We start from the raw sequence: 13613 nt of genomic DNA, 5'->3' as shown, positions 1-13613 counted from the left end.
GATAGATACCTCGAGTGTTGGTGTTGAGGATCTTGTCTCCTTTAACCATCTGTGCATATGGGTATAAGACAAATTAAATGGCATGTCTACTCTGCTGTGCAGTAGGGAAAACATGTTTAAGTATAAAGGATGCCGGTCGAGAATTGTTATTGCCTTCTTGGTGTGAATGCTAAGTGCTTGTTTACTGTGTTGCAGGGGACAAACGCTGGACTGGACTCTTCACGCTACAAGTATCTACTGCAGCCACTGCGCCACAATTGCTACTTCTGCTGCTGTACATGGCAACATGGAAACCATCATTACAAACTGGCTTGTCTATCTTCTGAGAAGTGGCGCCTAAAGATGAAATCTTCGGCGTTTTCTCCTTCAGCGCAGTGATTGTTTACACGTCCGTTGTGCGGAGTATATTTCCATAGTGCGAGGAATATTTCCCAGATTTCCTTTCACCAACTTGGAGGAAACTGATGGCTGCTGCGATTCCACTGGATGCTTTGCAATGCCTTGGTTTTAAAACGGATCATTAGCATCCACAACCCTCGTCTGCTCCGAGTTACCTATTTACTTATGCCTTTGTATGAATGTGAATTTTGTGATTGTGTTTGTGTTTGCATCTGCATGGCATAAGTGCAAAAATAGGAAATACTGAGGTTTTTTCTGTTTTTTGTTTTTATTTTATTTTATTTTTTACTAACAAAGACCAGGACAAAAATATCAAACAAGTGAAACGTGAGGGACGGCAGCCATGTTTGAGTGGAGGCAACAGTCGAGGATTGGATGTCGGCTACTTCAGAGTGCTACATGTGGGAGCAGAAGCATGGGATACGTGGGTGTAGAAGGTTCCTTAAAGGCTGGCTGGTGGGTGTCCACTCTAATATGGCTGGGACTGCTGCTTCTGCAGGCGTGTCCGGCTGTTGTGTTGGCTCAGAAACTTGATGAGAATGACCCGGTAGTAACCACAGTCAACGGCAAGCTTCGTGGCATCAAAAAAGAGCTGAACAATGAGATCCTGGGTCCCGTCATACAGTTTCTGGGCGTGCCATATGCCGCTCCGCCGACCGGCGAACGCCGCTTTCAACCACCTGAGCCAGCAGCATCATGGCCTGACATTCGAAATGCCACACACTTTGCCCCGGTGTGTCCTCAGAGCATCGTCGAGGGCCGTCTGCCAGATGTCATGCTGCCAGTGTGGTTTACCAATAGCATCGACGTGGTGTCCACCTACGTCCAGGACCAGAGCGAGGACTGCCTCTATCTTAACATCTATGTTCCCACTGAGGATGGTGAGTTTGCCTGCAGGCCCAGGTTAGGATGGTTGTGGGTACAGAGGGAGGTGGGGCAGAGACAATTAAGCCCACAACTTTCTGATAGAGAGAAGATTGTGTTGTTGGGGTGTGTTGTTACTATGTGAGAGTGAATTTCTGTCTCTGTCCTTGTATGTCTGTCAGTAGAGGGGAAAGCATGACCTTGTGCATGTTTAATGTGCATGACACTGCTAATACTACATGACTGTGTGAGAGTGATGTTTGAAAGAGACAACAGTGTGCACACTTTTAATTTCACTCCACACCTGCCTCAATATTTTTTCTTCCATGTTCATTCTCTCAGACTTGAACAAATTCTCCTCTCAGCTCCTCTTTTTCCTCATTTCTTTATTTGCCCTGCTCTGCGGGTCCCCTCCTCCTCCCTGCTCTCATGTCTGCAGCTCATCATAGCGTATTGTGCTCATCCACAATGGCTACAGTTCATTAAACAAGACAGTCGTTGTCATGATCATCACCGATTGATTTGGCTGACTGACTGAATGACTGGCTGGCTGGCCGACTGATAGAGTGAATACTGGTCTGATTGAGCTGGTGTTATTCATCCCCCCGTCTTTATTTCTCCCTTCCTTCCTCTCTAAGTCTTTTTCAGTCAATCAGCGCTGCGTGAGTGTTCATGTGTGCGTGTGCATGCCAGCTCCTGTGTGCACTCCGCGTCCAGGGGCTCCATGTTATTCTTTAGTTTTCTATTCATTTTACAGTCAAAAGAATATCCAAGGAATGTGCCAGGAAACCGGGCAAGAAAATATGTAGACAAGGAGGTATGTATGATCTGACTCCAACCTATACAATGCCATAGAAAGAAGAACATCCTGCAAACAGGAAGAAAAAGAAGAGCTGTGTGTGTGTGGTGTGTGTGTGTGTGTGTGTGTGTGTGTGTGTGTGTGTGTGTGTGTGTGTGTGTGAGAGAGAGAGAGAGAGAGAGAGAGAGAAAGAGAGAGAGAAAGAGAGAGAGAAAGAGAGAGACATGAAATCAAGGTCTACAAATTATTCAGGTCTTGACTCGGGGCATCTGCTGGTTTTTAGAATGCTAAAGCTGAGAGACGAGACCTTTTTAAACACTACCTGAAAGTGAATTTAGGACCAATTTAAAAATAAACCTTTGGAGGAAACCGAGATGTCAGAAACAGTATTCTGACTGAACACGCCTAAAACGTTACAGAAAGTATAAGTGCACAGAGCGGGGAAGACTTTGTCACATTTGCCAGATCGTGTAAAGACCCTCTGACACACTCAACAGCAACATGCTTGCATCCAAAACCCTGAATAAGACAAGTAATTTGTAGACCTTGTGATGGTGGATTGATGTGAGCTGTGTTGCACCACATCCCCCAGGACTGATGTGTGCCCTCGTTGGTCAGCAATAGTGCGAGATTTGATTGGCTGCCATATCAGAGGTCAGGAGGTGTGCAGTCATTATGGTTGATGTGTAGCAAGATAGCAGCATATTAGATCAGACAGACTGTCACAAACACACACACACACACACTTACGCACACTCACAATGATGTAGTTGTATGCAGTGTTAAATAAGATGAGCTCAGGCTGGACCTTGACTGTGTAATCTCCATTAAAAGAAAGGAGAGCTATGTTCTGGTTGGCTCTGGCTACTGTATCAAGCACTGTTTCATCAAGATAATGTCCTCCACCTCCTCACTGTCGTTCTCTCTTAGCCTCTCCCTTCCTGGCTGTGTGTGCATGTGTGCACTTTTTTTGTGTATAGCCATTTCTGTGTCAGAGAGAGTGAGAGAGAGACAGTAAGACAGCAAAGAGAGAGAGAGCATGAGAGAGAGGGGGGGGAGTGGGGGCAGTGTCCTTGATAAGTTCTGGGTGTTAATGTTATTGTTCTGGCAGCAGTCAGCATTATGGCTTATTGTATATTTCCTTTCTTCTCACTAAATAGACACATGTGCAACTCACTGCTGTTCTTCTAACATGTCGCACACACACAAACACAAAAGGGAAATGCTCTGACAGATTATAGAAGCTCACATATTATTCACACATCATTGAAAACCATCATTCAGAACCGAGACACCCCCCCCCCCCCCCCCCCCCCCCCCGTGGATTTTGACAGTAAAGAGACAATAGGTGTGAAACAATGTATCCCACAGAAAAAGAAGAACAAGATGGAAGGAATGGACATTAGTTACAGTAGAAGCTGCTTTGCTTTTGCTACAACAATAATTATTTATACTTATGAAATGTTATGGAGCCTTAGTTACAGTTTAAAGACCTTTATGCACTACATTAGGGACAGGTCTGTGCAGGTAGTCCAGCCTTCAGTTGCTTACAGAACCTGAAGGTAATTAAAATGAATTTGACTCAAATTAGGATTAAAGGATGTGAGCCACTTATTTGTTTATTCTTTTGTACAGTATCACAAAGTTAAAAAAAAAAAAATCAGCATGTGCGTCAACATAAAACGATGCAAGTTTGTTTACTAGAAATATTGTTTATCTATTTTTTAAAAAGAAAATAGTCTCTCAGAAGATACAAGACTTGTCTGGCCTGTTTATTTGTGTGCAAAAAGAAACTTTGTTTTGGATATTCAATCGAAAAATCCCTGAGTAAAAGTGACACAATACTCTGTGATCTGCAGAATTAAAACCTTTCAAAGGAAGGTCCAAATTAATTTAATGAATAAAAGTGAAATTTTAGTAAAACACACAGATTGGAAGAAGCAATCTTTGGAGACTGAAAAGTGACACTTATTCACCAGATCATAATAATATTAAATCTGAGATATTATTAAATCTTATCGGTAAATGAAGTAGAACTTGTTAGAGACTGAGGTGTTCATCAACATTACATAATCTAAAGCAGAATGTCTCAGTCCAGAAAAGAGAAGTTTATCAGTTGATTTCTTGTTTTCCTAAATAAGGTTTTATGTAAAGAGATAAGACCACAGATATCAGCTGATCTGAAGAATCCATCTAAATAGATGGTTAGTTTGAGTTTAGTGAAATCTCTGTGGCCCTACAAGAAGCTATTAGAATTCAGGTAATTTCACTCTCTCTTTATCTAAGTGTGATCTATGCCCGTTCATTATTCCAAGACTTTACACTTCACTATTTACTTTTTATGTGAGCCATCAGTATAAACATGGAAGTAATGTGACCCACTTGTAGACTGAAGTCTGAGGGGTGGAGGGGCATCCATTTTTCATGCAGGGTACTGCTCTGTCTTCTGCTACTGGCCTGTAATTTACATTTACCAAATGTATCTGCCCTAACTGTATCTCTGCTATAGTTTGTCATAAGAATGCATTTCCCATAATGTTAACCATCTTGAAATGTATTTGCAATCATATTGAACATAATAAGAATTTCCAAACCTCGGGCATTGAAGGGGAAGAAGGGTGATCCAGGGCTTTATGGTATCATCCAATATTGACATCCTTGTCCGGCAATAGTTCTCTATGCACGACTGTGCTGGGCCACTGAGCCTGGTTTGAATACCAAAGTGTGCCTTGCTTCTGATGCTGGCCACACACACATCCTATTGAAGTCTTTGCTTTTTCAGATGAATATTTCTAGGCAGAAACTATTAAAATGTGTCGCAAATATTTCATCTTTCAGGACTTATGCACATGTATCAGCGGTGGTATGCTTCGTGTGCAAGGCTTCATTTATTCAGATGTTACATTTAATGTGTGCAATAGTTGAGTCACTAGAAATGCCGCTCAGGCCAGGATATCAGTTCTATAGCATCAGGTAAGTTTTTTCCTAATAATCGTACGTAGGGCCTGATGGTGGCGGAGGTTTACTGTAAAGAGGCAAAAGCTATTTTGGTGGATACTTTTAGAACTTCAGTCATTATCAGTGACACAGTAGTGCAAAGTGTGGTCAGTGGTGCGTGGGGTGAGTGGATAGATTATGGTGAGTGACTGGGTAATTTCACGGCTAGATGTGTGCAGCCACAGTGATGGATTTTTCAACATGTTTGGATAGGAAGAAATACATTTTCAGGAAATGGGTATTATTAATCAAATCAAGTGTTTTGTCTTCATAAAAAGGGCATATCGACAGGCAATAAACCACAACTGTTTTGTGATGAAAAGAGCATTTTAGCTCTGACATGATAAAGACATTTTTTTTTTCCAAGGGACAACTGTCAGGTGCAAGATTATAGTGAGCATGTGGGAAATTTGGAGCTTAATATTACAATGTTTCCAATAGCTTGAACATATACAGATCAATACCTGCACAGTTACCGACAGATCTAGATACATGATGTGTTTTGTGGTGCACAAAACAAACCATATTACATGTATACTGTATATTTTCTGTTTCAATTAATTAATAGTTTGTCTCATACTCTTGGGCATTGTAAAATTCAGACGTGCTTTTGCTAACGACTCTGCATGGACAAAATGAACAAATTAAAACTGTTAAAGAGGTGATCAGAAGAACGCTAGCACTTGGAAAGTGATGAAGACACGTGGTTGTATTAGTGAGGAAGATATGGGGTGATATTAGGAAGACGGAAAAAAGAAAAAACAAAGTGAGACGAGCCCAGCAATAGGGCAGCGGTGAACGTGAAGAATACAGAGTGTAATTGCTGTGGGACTCATCTCTTTGTCCACATAAGGACTATTGTACCGTCCTGTGTCATGCAGGTTCAAAGAAATCTTCTGTAGTTAAAAGTGGGGCTTTTTGATGTCTCTGGGATTGAGTACGGCCATTAAGCTTTCACATGCTGGGATGGTGGTTTCTGTGTTGAGATCAGAGGTAGCAGCTCTGCGGTTGGTCTTCACTCTCTACGGCATGCATTCACAATTCATTTCTGAAAATGAAATAAATGAATATGAGTGGCTTGAAATTCAATTATGGAATTTCAGACTTAGGTTAAGCAAAACTCATCCTGATGCATGAGTCAGATACATTTATGGCTATGGGGGACCGCGCCTCTGTACATTTGGGAGAAATGCTCTTTTAATGCACAAAAAATAGCCCGGTGAATGCCAACTCTGGGAAAAGGTACATTTGCATTTTTTTTTTTTACCTTTTTGGATAAAGAAGAAATAAATCTACAGATTATTATTAAAAAGGATTTCCCAAAAAGCAAAATATGTTGTTACTTGGAATAAAAGATGAAATGTTGTGTGTTTGCTTTGCAGCATGTCTTTTGAATATTTTTGTTTGCTGTCCATCTCGCTACGATGTAACTGATTGCATCCCCCAAAATATAATGCAGAACTATACAAATGCAGATTGAAAAGGACAGTGTTGGACAATAACTTTTCATTTCTTACTGACTGTTCCATATTTTTCTACTCCCCTCTTCACCTAAACACGGAGCTGACTCAACTGTGTGGGTTGTCAAAAGACATTATGGCTACAAGCACAAACCGATGTGGAAGCAGATGAGAGGTGGTGAAGCTAATATTATTTAACACAAATTATTAGATTTCAATTCATAACAGCAAATGTATTAAACCCACATGCTGGCAGTATAAGCACAGAACGGTGTCAGGATATTGAAGGTGTTGTTTTCTTTAACAGCGTGAGGTGAGGCTGTCGCTTTGTTGTGTCTTAAAATGTCATTGTGTACGACATTTTACCAGCTACTGACAAAATGCAGCATTAAACATCAGCACTGACAGTGTTGGATCTGTCAGAGTTTAAATTCCCTTGATTTTAAATGATCAACTTGCAATCTTAATAGAGCATTTTATCAGTGTTTTATTCAGATTGCTATTATTAGTTACTGTGTAATTAATCTAGCTGTCCATGCTTTGTAAACCATATAAAACTAGTATGTTTTTGGCCAGTGGTTAGATGGCCAATAGAAGAGAGTGACTGTGTTATGGTTGTGCTTTATGCTCACCAGTCCATCGCAGGGCTAACAGAGAGACAACAGACAACCACTCACGCTCACATTCACACCGATGGTCAGTTTAGAATCACCAGTTAACCCACACAGACAGGGGGAGAACCTACAAACTCCACATAGAAAGGCCCCAGACTGGATTTGAACCCAGGACCAGTCGTGCTTACCACCACACCACCTATTTGGGCGTTTGTATTTTTATTTTTTTTACCCTTTTGGTCAACACAGGACTTGTGGGGATGTTAATGCTTATGTCAGAATTATTCATTTAAAATTTTGGGATGGTTATTTAAGTTATTTGGGGTTTAGACTTTAATTGGTGAGGATGTTCGCTGTGATTTCCAGAGCTTGTGCGCTTGAGAACAGTGTAATAGTAACAGATGTAGTTACTATTGTGAAACTCCTGTAGCAAAAATCACATCCAGTTTTTGTTGAACTACATCGTGATTGTTAGAATACTGAGTACAACAGCTTTGATTGTGCATTCCAAAGGGTAGAGGCATTACCAAGTCATAGTTTAAGAAAGACAGGAAACTGATTCAGGATGAGGACATGCAGTTATATTTAATGATAATAAAATGTTAATCTTTTTGGTATAAACAGAATGAAAGCAATCAGAAATGATATACTGTAAAAGTCGTGCTCTAAACAGCACAATACTGTCATAGGAAACTGCTGTCATAGATCCCAATAGGTACACTTTAAAATTACAGTTTAATGCTGCTAATGTAATTGAACAAGGTAATTTTTTACAATGTAGTTTTGAGATTTGCCCTCTTTAAATTAGCTATGCACTAATGTGAAAATTAATATGGCACATGCCAAATTCTTCAGAACGTACTCAGTTAACTATAAAAAAGGCTAAAAACAAACAAGAACAACAACCAAAACCACCAACACTTGTAGACAGCATGATATTCCATCGCTACATCCTCCACAGCTGAGGTAGTAATATAATAATGTCCTGTAGTCTGTCTCTATGCTAAATAATACTGTATTTAGTATTTGGTCTTGGTCTAGAATCAGTTTCACAGGGGGGGGGGGGGGGGGGGGGGGGGGGGGGGGGGGGGGGGTACGGTGGCGGTTTTTCCCTTTTACTTTCTTACATTGAATTTCGCTCTTTAAACTTAAATTTAAACTGCAAACTAGGCCCCGCTTCCCCAGCACATGTACACACTGTTTAATATCTCAAGTAGTTCTCAAAATATTTTAACATGTTGCATTGTTCTGAAATTTCTGTCTGCTGCCGTAACTCCAGAGGGGTTTAGAATAGAAGCTCCACTGTAGATGTGAATTTTGTCAAGATTCAGTGAACTTCACACATTGTGAATTTTTCACCATTTTCTTCCCACAACTCCCTGTTTCCTTCATTTCCCTGTTCTTCTTGTGTCTCTTTCCATCCGTCTTGATTTCCCTCTGCACAGGTTGGCTTTTTCCCTTGTGTCTGTCTCTGTCTCTATCCGACTTGACCTTTTCACCCTCCACCATCTCACTTTCCTCTTATGTCCTTTTCTCTTGCTTGTGTCTCTTATTTTTTCCTCTTATTCCTCAGGCTTTGTCCTAGTTTTGTAGTCGTTGAGGGAAGATCCTTTGGGAGGTGGCATGCACACATAGACACACAAACAGAGTGGAAGGCTGAGTAGAAGGCAGAAATAGGCATGGCCCTTCTTGTGTTTGGGTTTCCCTTGAGGGGCTCTGTCACCTCCACTCACAACTTAACTTCTCCACACTGGAATTTCTTCTTGTGTTAGTGTTCTACTTCTGTGTGTGTTTGGGTGTGTGTGTGCATGCGTGGGTGTGTGTTTTATTTTCTGTCCAGATGAATCTGCAGATTAGGGTATAGGTGTATGTGTCAGGAGAATCTGAAGTTCTGTCTTGTCCGATAAGTATTTGTCGGCCGTGCTTTGACACAAGCTATACCAGATCCTCGGTGTGTTGTGGGCTTCCCATTTCTAGCCCAGCCTAACCAAACTTTCAACTTACCCTGAGCTAAATTTAAAAACAAGAGAAATACAGATACCTCAAGTGATTTAGAAGATTTACCTTCTTGTCTTTATTTTGTGAGGTGCGTTTGCATGGCACAAGCAAAGTCTATGTAGTGACTCAAAATGCACTCCAAACTTTGACGTGTAATTGCCAAATGAGCCTCCATAATTCTTGTGCAGAAAAGAGGCAAACAAATGCAAAGTGTGCACTACCTACAGCTAGCTAAGATGAGGGTTAGGTTTGTAGGTCAATACTGGAACAAAATTAAAGCTTTGTTTAACAGAGAGACACTTGTAAGATCAAACAAAATAAACTGTATTGTCATGACTACACCTTTCCTTTTTTAATTTCTTGGAAACAGGAATGCACAACTTTCATAACTGGATTACTCTGACTAAATGCAGTATATTTCTAATTTCCAATTTCCAGCTTTAGTTCAAGTTAAATTCTTGTATGGAATGGATGCTTTTTTTTTGTTTGTTTGTTATTGTTTTTTCTTACCAACACCAAGAATTGTTTGCTAGCAGTTGTACTTTGACAAGTAAGATGTGATTTAGCTGTCACAGTAGCTGAGGACAACTGTATGATCTATATATGTTTCTCTCTGTAATACAACTTTACAAAATAATTTTATACAATTTCTTGTGGGCTAAAGTTGAAGGATAGTTGCATAAGATTCTTAAAACAATGCTGAATGCATGGAAACACTATATTCTTTGGTCAAGTTAATTTATTTATACAACACAAAGCTCACTTAAGCACAACAGACACTGACCAAAGTGCTGCACAATAAGTATAATTATTAAAGAAAAAATACAAGTGATTTAAGAACAAAAAATTTAATTATTTAATAAATTACAAATAAGGTAATACAATAAAAAATTATAACAGTAAATAAAACTAAAAAGTAAAATAATAGTAAAAAAGATGCACTGGGGACAATCACAAACTGAAACTAATCTGATGCTGAAAAGGCAAATGAGAAGAGGCCTGTTTTCAGTTGGGATTTGAAGACTGTTAGAGAGGAAGATGACCTAATTTAAGAAGGAGATGGTTCCAGAGTTTTGGCGATGTGACTGAAAAGTCATGGTCACTTACGCAAGCCAGTCAGGAATTTGGAATAACTAGAAGATGCTGATCAGTGGACCTAATTAAGCGGCATGGGCCATAAAATTGCTAAAGATCTGATAGACAACATTTGAGGAGGTCCATGCAACCATTTATATTTGAAAAACAATATTTTGAAATTGATCCTGTACTTCATAGAAAACCAGCGCAATGATTTAAGAATCCTGAAATATGATAACACTTCTGTGTGTCTGTCAGGAGCTCAGTCCGTATATAACGAACTGCTGTAAAATAGTCTGGATATAATACAGCATGAATGACTTTCTCTAAGTTGTTGATAGAAAGACTTCAGTTAAAATCGTAATTGAAGAAAGCTAGATTTAACGGATTTGATCTGGGAGTCAAATGTAAGAAAGGAATCAAAAATAACACCAAGATTTTTTTTACCTGAGGTTTGCAGGTCACAGGCTCAAGATCTGAGGTGGTAATGGAAAGTGAAATTGTCTGTCCATGAGTTTTATTCTCATTAGGTTTTAACCTCAGCTCGACAGCAGGTTAATGAATTTGCAGAGGAGTTGGCGCCCGGTTTAAGAGGCAGGTATATCTGGGTATCATCAGCATAAAAGTGGTACGCAACATGATGTTTTTTTTAAAATATAGACTCAAGTGGTAGTAAACATAATGGACAAAAAATCTTCTTGAGGCACACTAAAGATTAAGTGAAAGAAGAAGACCTATTAGTCAAATACGATTGGAACCATTTCATTGCTCAAGATGTGAGATCAAGATTTTGTGGTCCACTGTATACATTTCAGTGCTAAGATGCTGTAGTACAGGTACAGCAGAGTTACCAGCATCAGTAATACATAAAAGCTCATTAAAAACTGTTAAAAAAGCAGATTATGTGCTGTGATGGAATTTAAAGCCAGACTGAGAAACCTCACCAGTGTTATGTATGAAGGACTGCAATGGCTGAAAAACAGTTTCTCTAATACTTCAGATAGAAGAAGAAGGGTAGAGATTGGTTTCCAGTTTGATGGATATAATTGTTAAAACTGATGGCCAGTTACAACTTTTTTAAACCAATGATAGGAAATAATGTCTGAATTACATGTAGAAGCTTTAACATGTCAACAATAGAAGTGAAACTGGTTATACTTGGAAAGATTGAGGTAGGGTTAAGAACAGAATTGATTGTACTGAAGAGGATTCACAGTCTGCAGGAGTGAGAAGAAATCAAATCAGAAAAGTATTTGTTTCTTGAGGCCTTGACAGCCTCCTGATATTTATTTAGAGAATTTCTTAAAATTTCTTAAGACATTTGCAATTTTTCTATTTTCCACTTCCTTTCTGCTCTCGAGTGCCCGAGTAGACTCATTTAGCCAAGGCTGATGTTTTAATTTAAGGTGGTATGATCTCAACGGAGCAAGAGAATCGCGGATAGCAGTGAAAACATTATTAAAAGAATTTAAGGATTCTTCTGCATGTACGTAAGGTGGGGAAGAGCTTGACAGTTCAGCAGAGAGCCTCTGTAGGCTATAGCAAACTGGTCAGCAGTAGTCAATGTGATTAGGCAAGAGAGTGGAGCATGAGTACAGGATGTGCCCCTTTCCTCAGGGATATTGATTTAAAAAATGACAGGCATGAGAAAGTAGCATCCTCAGCATTGCAGATGCACACAGATATGTCAAAGCGATGGAACAGAGTCAAGTGTGTGGCCCAGCTCATGAGTAGGTCCAGCGACTAACTTCAGTGTTAAAAGACTCTATAAGATTTAGAAAATCGTTAATAATTGGCTTTCAAGGACAACAAACGTGAGTATTAAAATAGCCAATAATTAAAATGTTGTCATATTTAGGCACAATTTCAGTTAAAAATTCAGACAACTCTTGGATATAATCACTGCTAGATTTAGGGGGGCAATATTAACAGGGCACAAGGTGTTTTCTGAGGCTGTACAAGTTCAAATAGTTGCAGTTCAAAATTACAGAGAGTAATCTTTCACTAGGTGGCAGGAAAAATTATACTTACAGACTAAAGCCAGGCCCCCCTCTCCTGCCGGTTAACCTGAGAGAATTAATAAAGCCACATTTATCAGGCAGAGGTTCAGAAAAAGAGCTGGACTCACCAGATCTCAATCACATGGAATATGTCTGATCCACGAGAGCAAAAAAAAGCCATTTAATATAAAGTTTTTATAAATGAATGATCTCGTATTCACCATGGCCATACTGACAGTTTTAATGCTATGGCTTAGATTGTTGAAGATTGTGATGATTCACTCCCCTGCAAAAGTGACTGCAGGTCTTGCAATCTAAGTATGAAGCAGCAGTCAAAATTCGAATGGGAAAAACGGGCAGAGGAGGTGATGAAACTGGGTGCCAGCAGGGGGGGCTAGGATCAATTGTATTGGAAGAAAATAGGATAATTCCAGAGACACGTGTAACTTGTAAACAGTCAGTCATAGTAAGACTGAATTCTGTATGGGAAGTTGGATGAGTAAATTTTCTCCCTGCTTATTAAGATGAAGACCTTCTTTTAAAAAAAAGAGTTAATAGTGATTCTAGAACAGGTTGAATTTTCAATAAAATCAATTTTGTGCACCGTACAAGTTTCCTACTGAAATGACCACATGCACGGCCAAGAGTAGGAGTAGGGCCAGATATAAACAAGTATTAATTAATACCATCATCTGGTGAGGGGCCAGATGAAGAGTAATTTTAACAATCCTTATGGAAGAACGATCAAGGGAACAGTCCACCCTGGAGCCAGGCCTGGGGAGGGTGCTCGAAGGACAGCCCCTGGTGGCCGGGCCTTAGAATGTGGGACCTGGCCGGGTGCACCCTGAAGAGGGGACATGGGCAGGAGGTAACATAGGGGTTGGGTGCAATATGTGTTGGGTGGCGGCAGAAGGAGGAGGCTCTGGCGAACCAATCCCCAGCTACTGGGACATGGAATGCCACCTGTCTGGTGGGGAAGGAGCCTGAACTAGTGCGTGAGGTTGAGAGATACTGGCGAGATATTGTTGGGCTCACCTCAACGCATGGTCTGGGATCTGCAACCAGTTTCCTGGAGAGGGACTGGATTCTTTTCCACTCTGGACTTCCCTTCGGTGAGAGGCAGTGGGCTGGAGTGGGTATCCTTTCAGCTTGCTGCCTTAATGTCGGAGTTTTCACTGGCGACTTCCCTGCACCTTCGGGCCAGGGAACTGGTATAACAGAATATAATCAAGGTATGCTCAGAATATACACTAAGATAAAATTAAAGTAGAATAATTAACAAAATACTGTCAAAATAAAATATAATATAAAATGTAAAAAAATACATACACTAAAAATGTAACAAATATATAATATATATATACACTCAAAACAGGGTATGTTGTGGGAGAGGGTGTGGGGTGCA

General features: G+C 40.1%; 1 protein-coding gene across 1 annotated transcript in view; it reads left to right on the top strand.

Moving 5' to 3' along the window:
- Window positions 1–919: 919 nt before the first annotated feature.
- The window catches only part of nlgn1 (neuroligin 1), a 266100-nt gene continuing 253406 nt past the window's right edge, over window positions 920–13613 (top strand). Inside the window, exon 1 of the mRNA XM_030727247.1 lies at window positions 920–1280. Within this exon, the coding sequence (XP_030583107.1) occupies window positions 1175–1280 (106 nt within the window). The 5' untranslated portion in view covers window positions 920–1174. The remainder of the gene's footprint in view (window positions 1281–13613) is intronic.

The sequence above is a fragment of the Archocentrus centrarchus genome, chromosome 4 (assembly GCF_007364275.1).
Source record: "Archocentrus centrarchus isolate MPI-CPG fArcCen1 chromosome 4, fArcCen1, whole genome shotgun sequence".
Taxonomy (NCBI): domain Eukaryota; kingdom Metazoa; phylum Chordata; class Actinopteri; order Cichliformes; family Cichlidae; genus Archocentrus; species Archocentrus centrarchus.
Note: the sequence above shows the minus strand (reverse complement) of the source record. Positions and strands in the feature narration are given on the sequence as shown.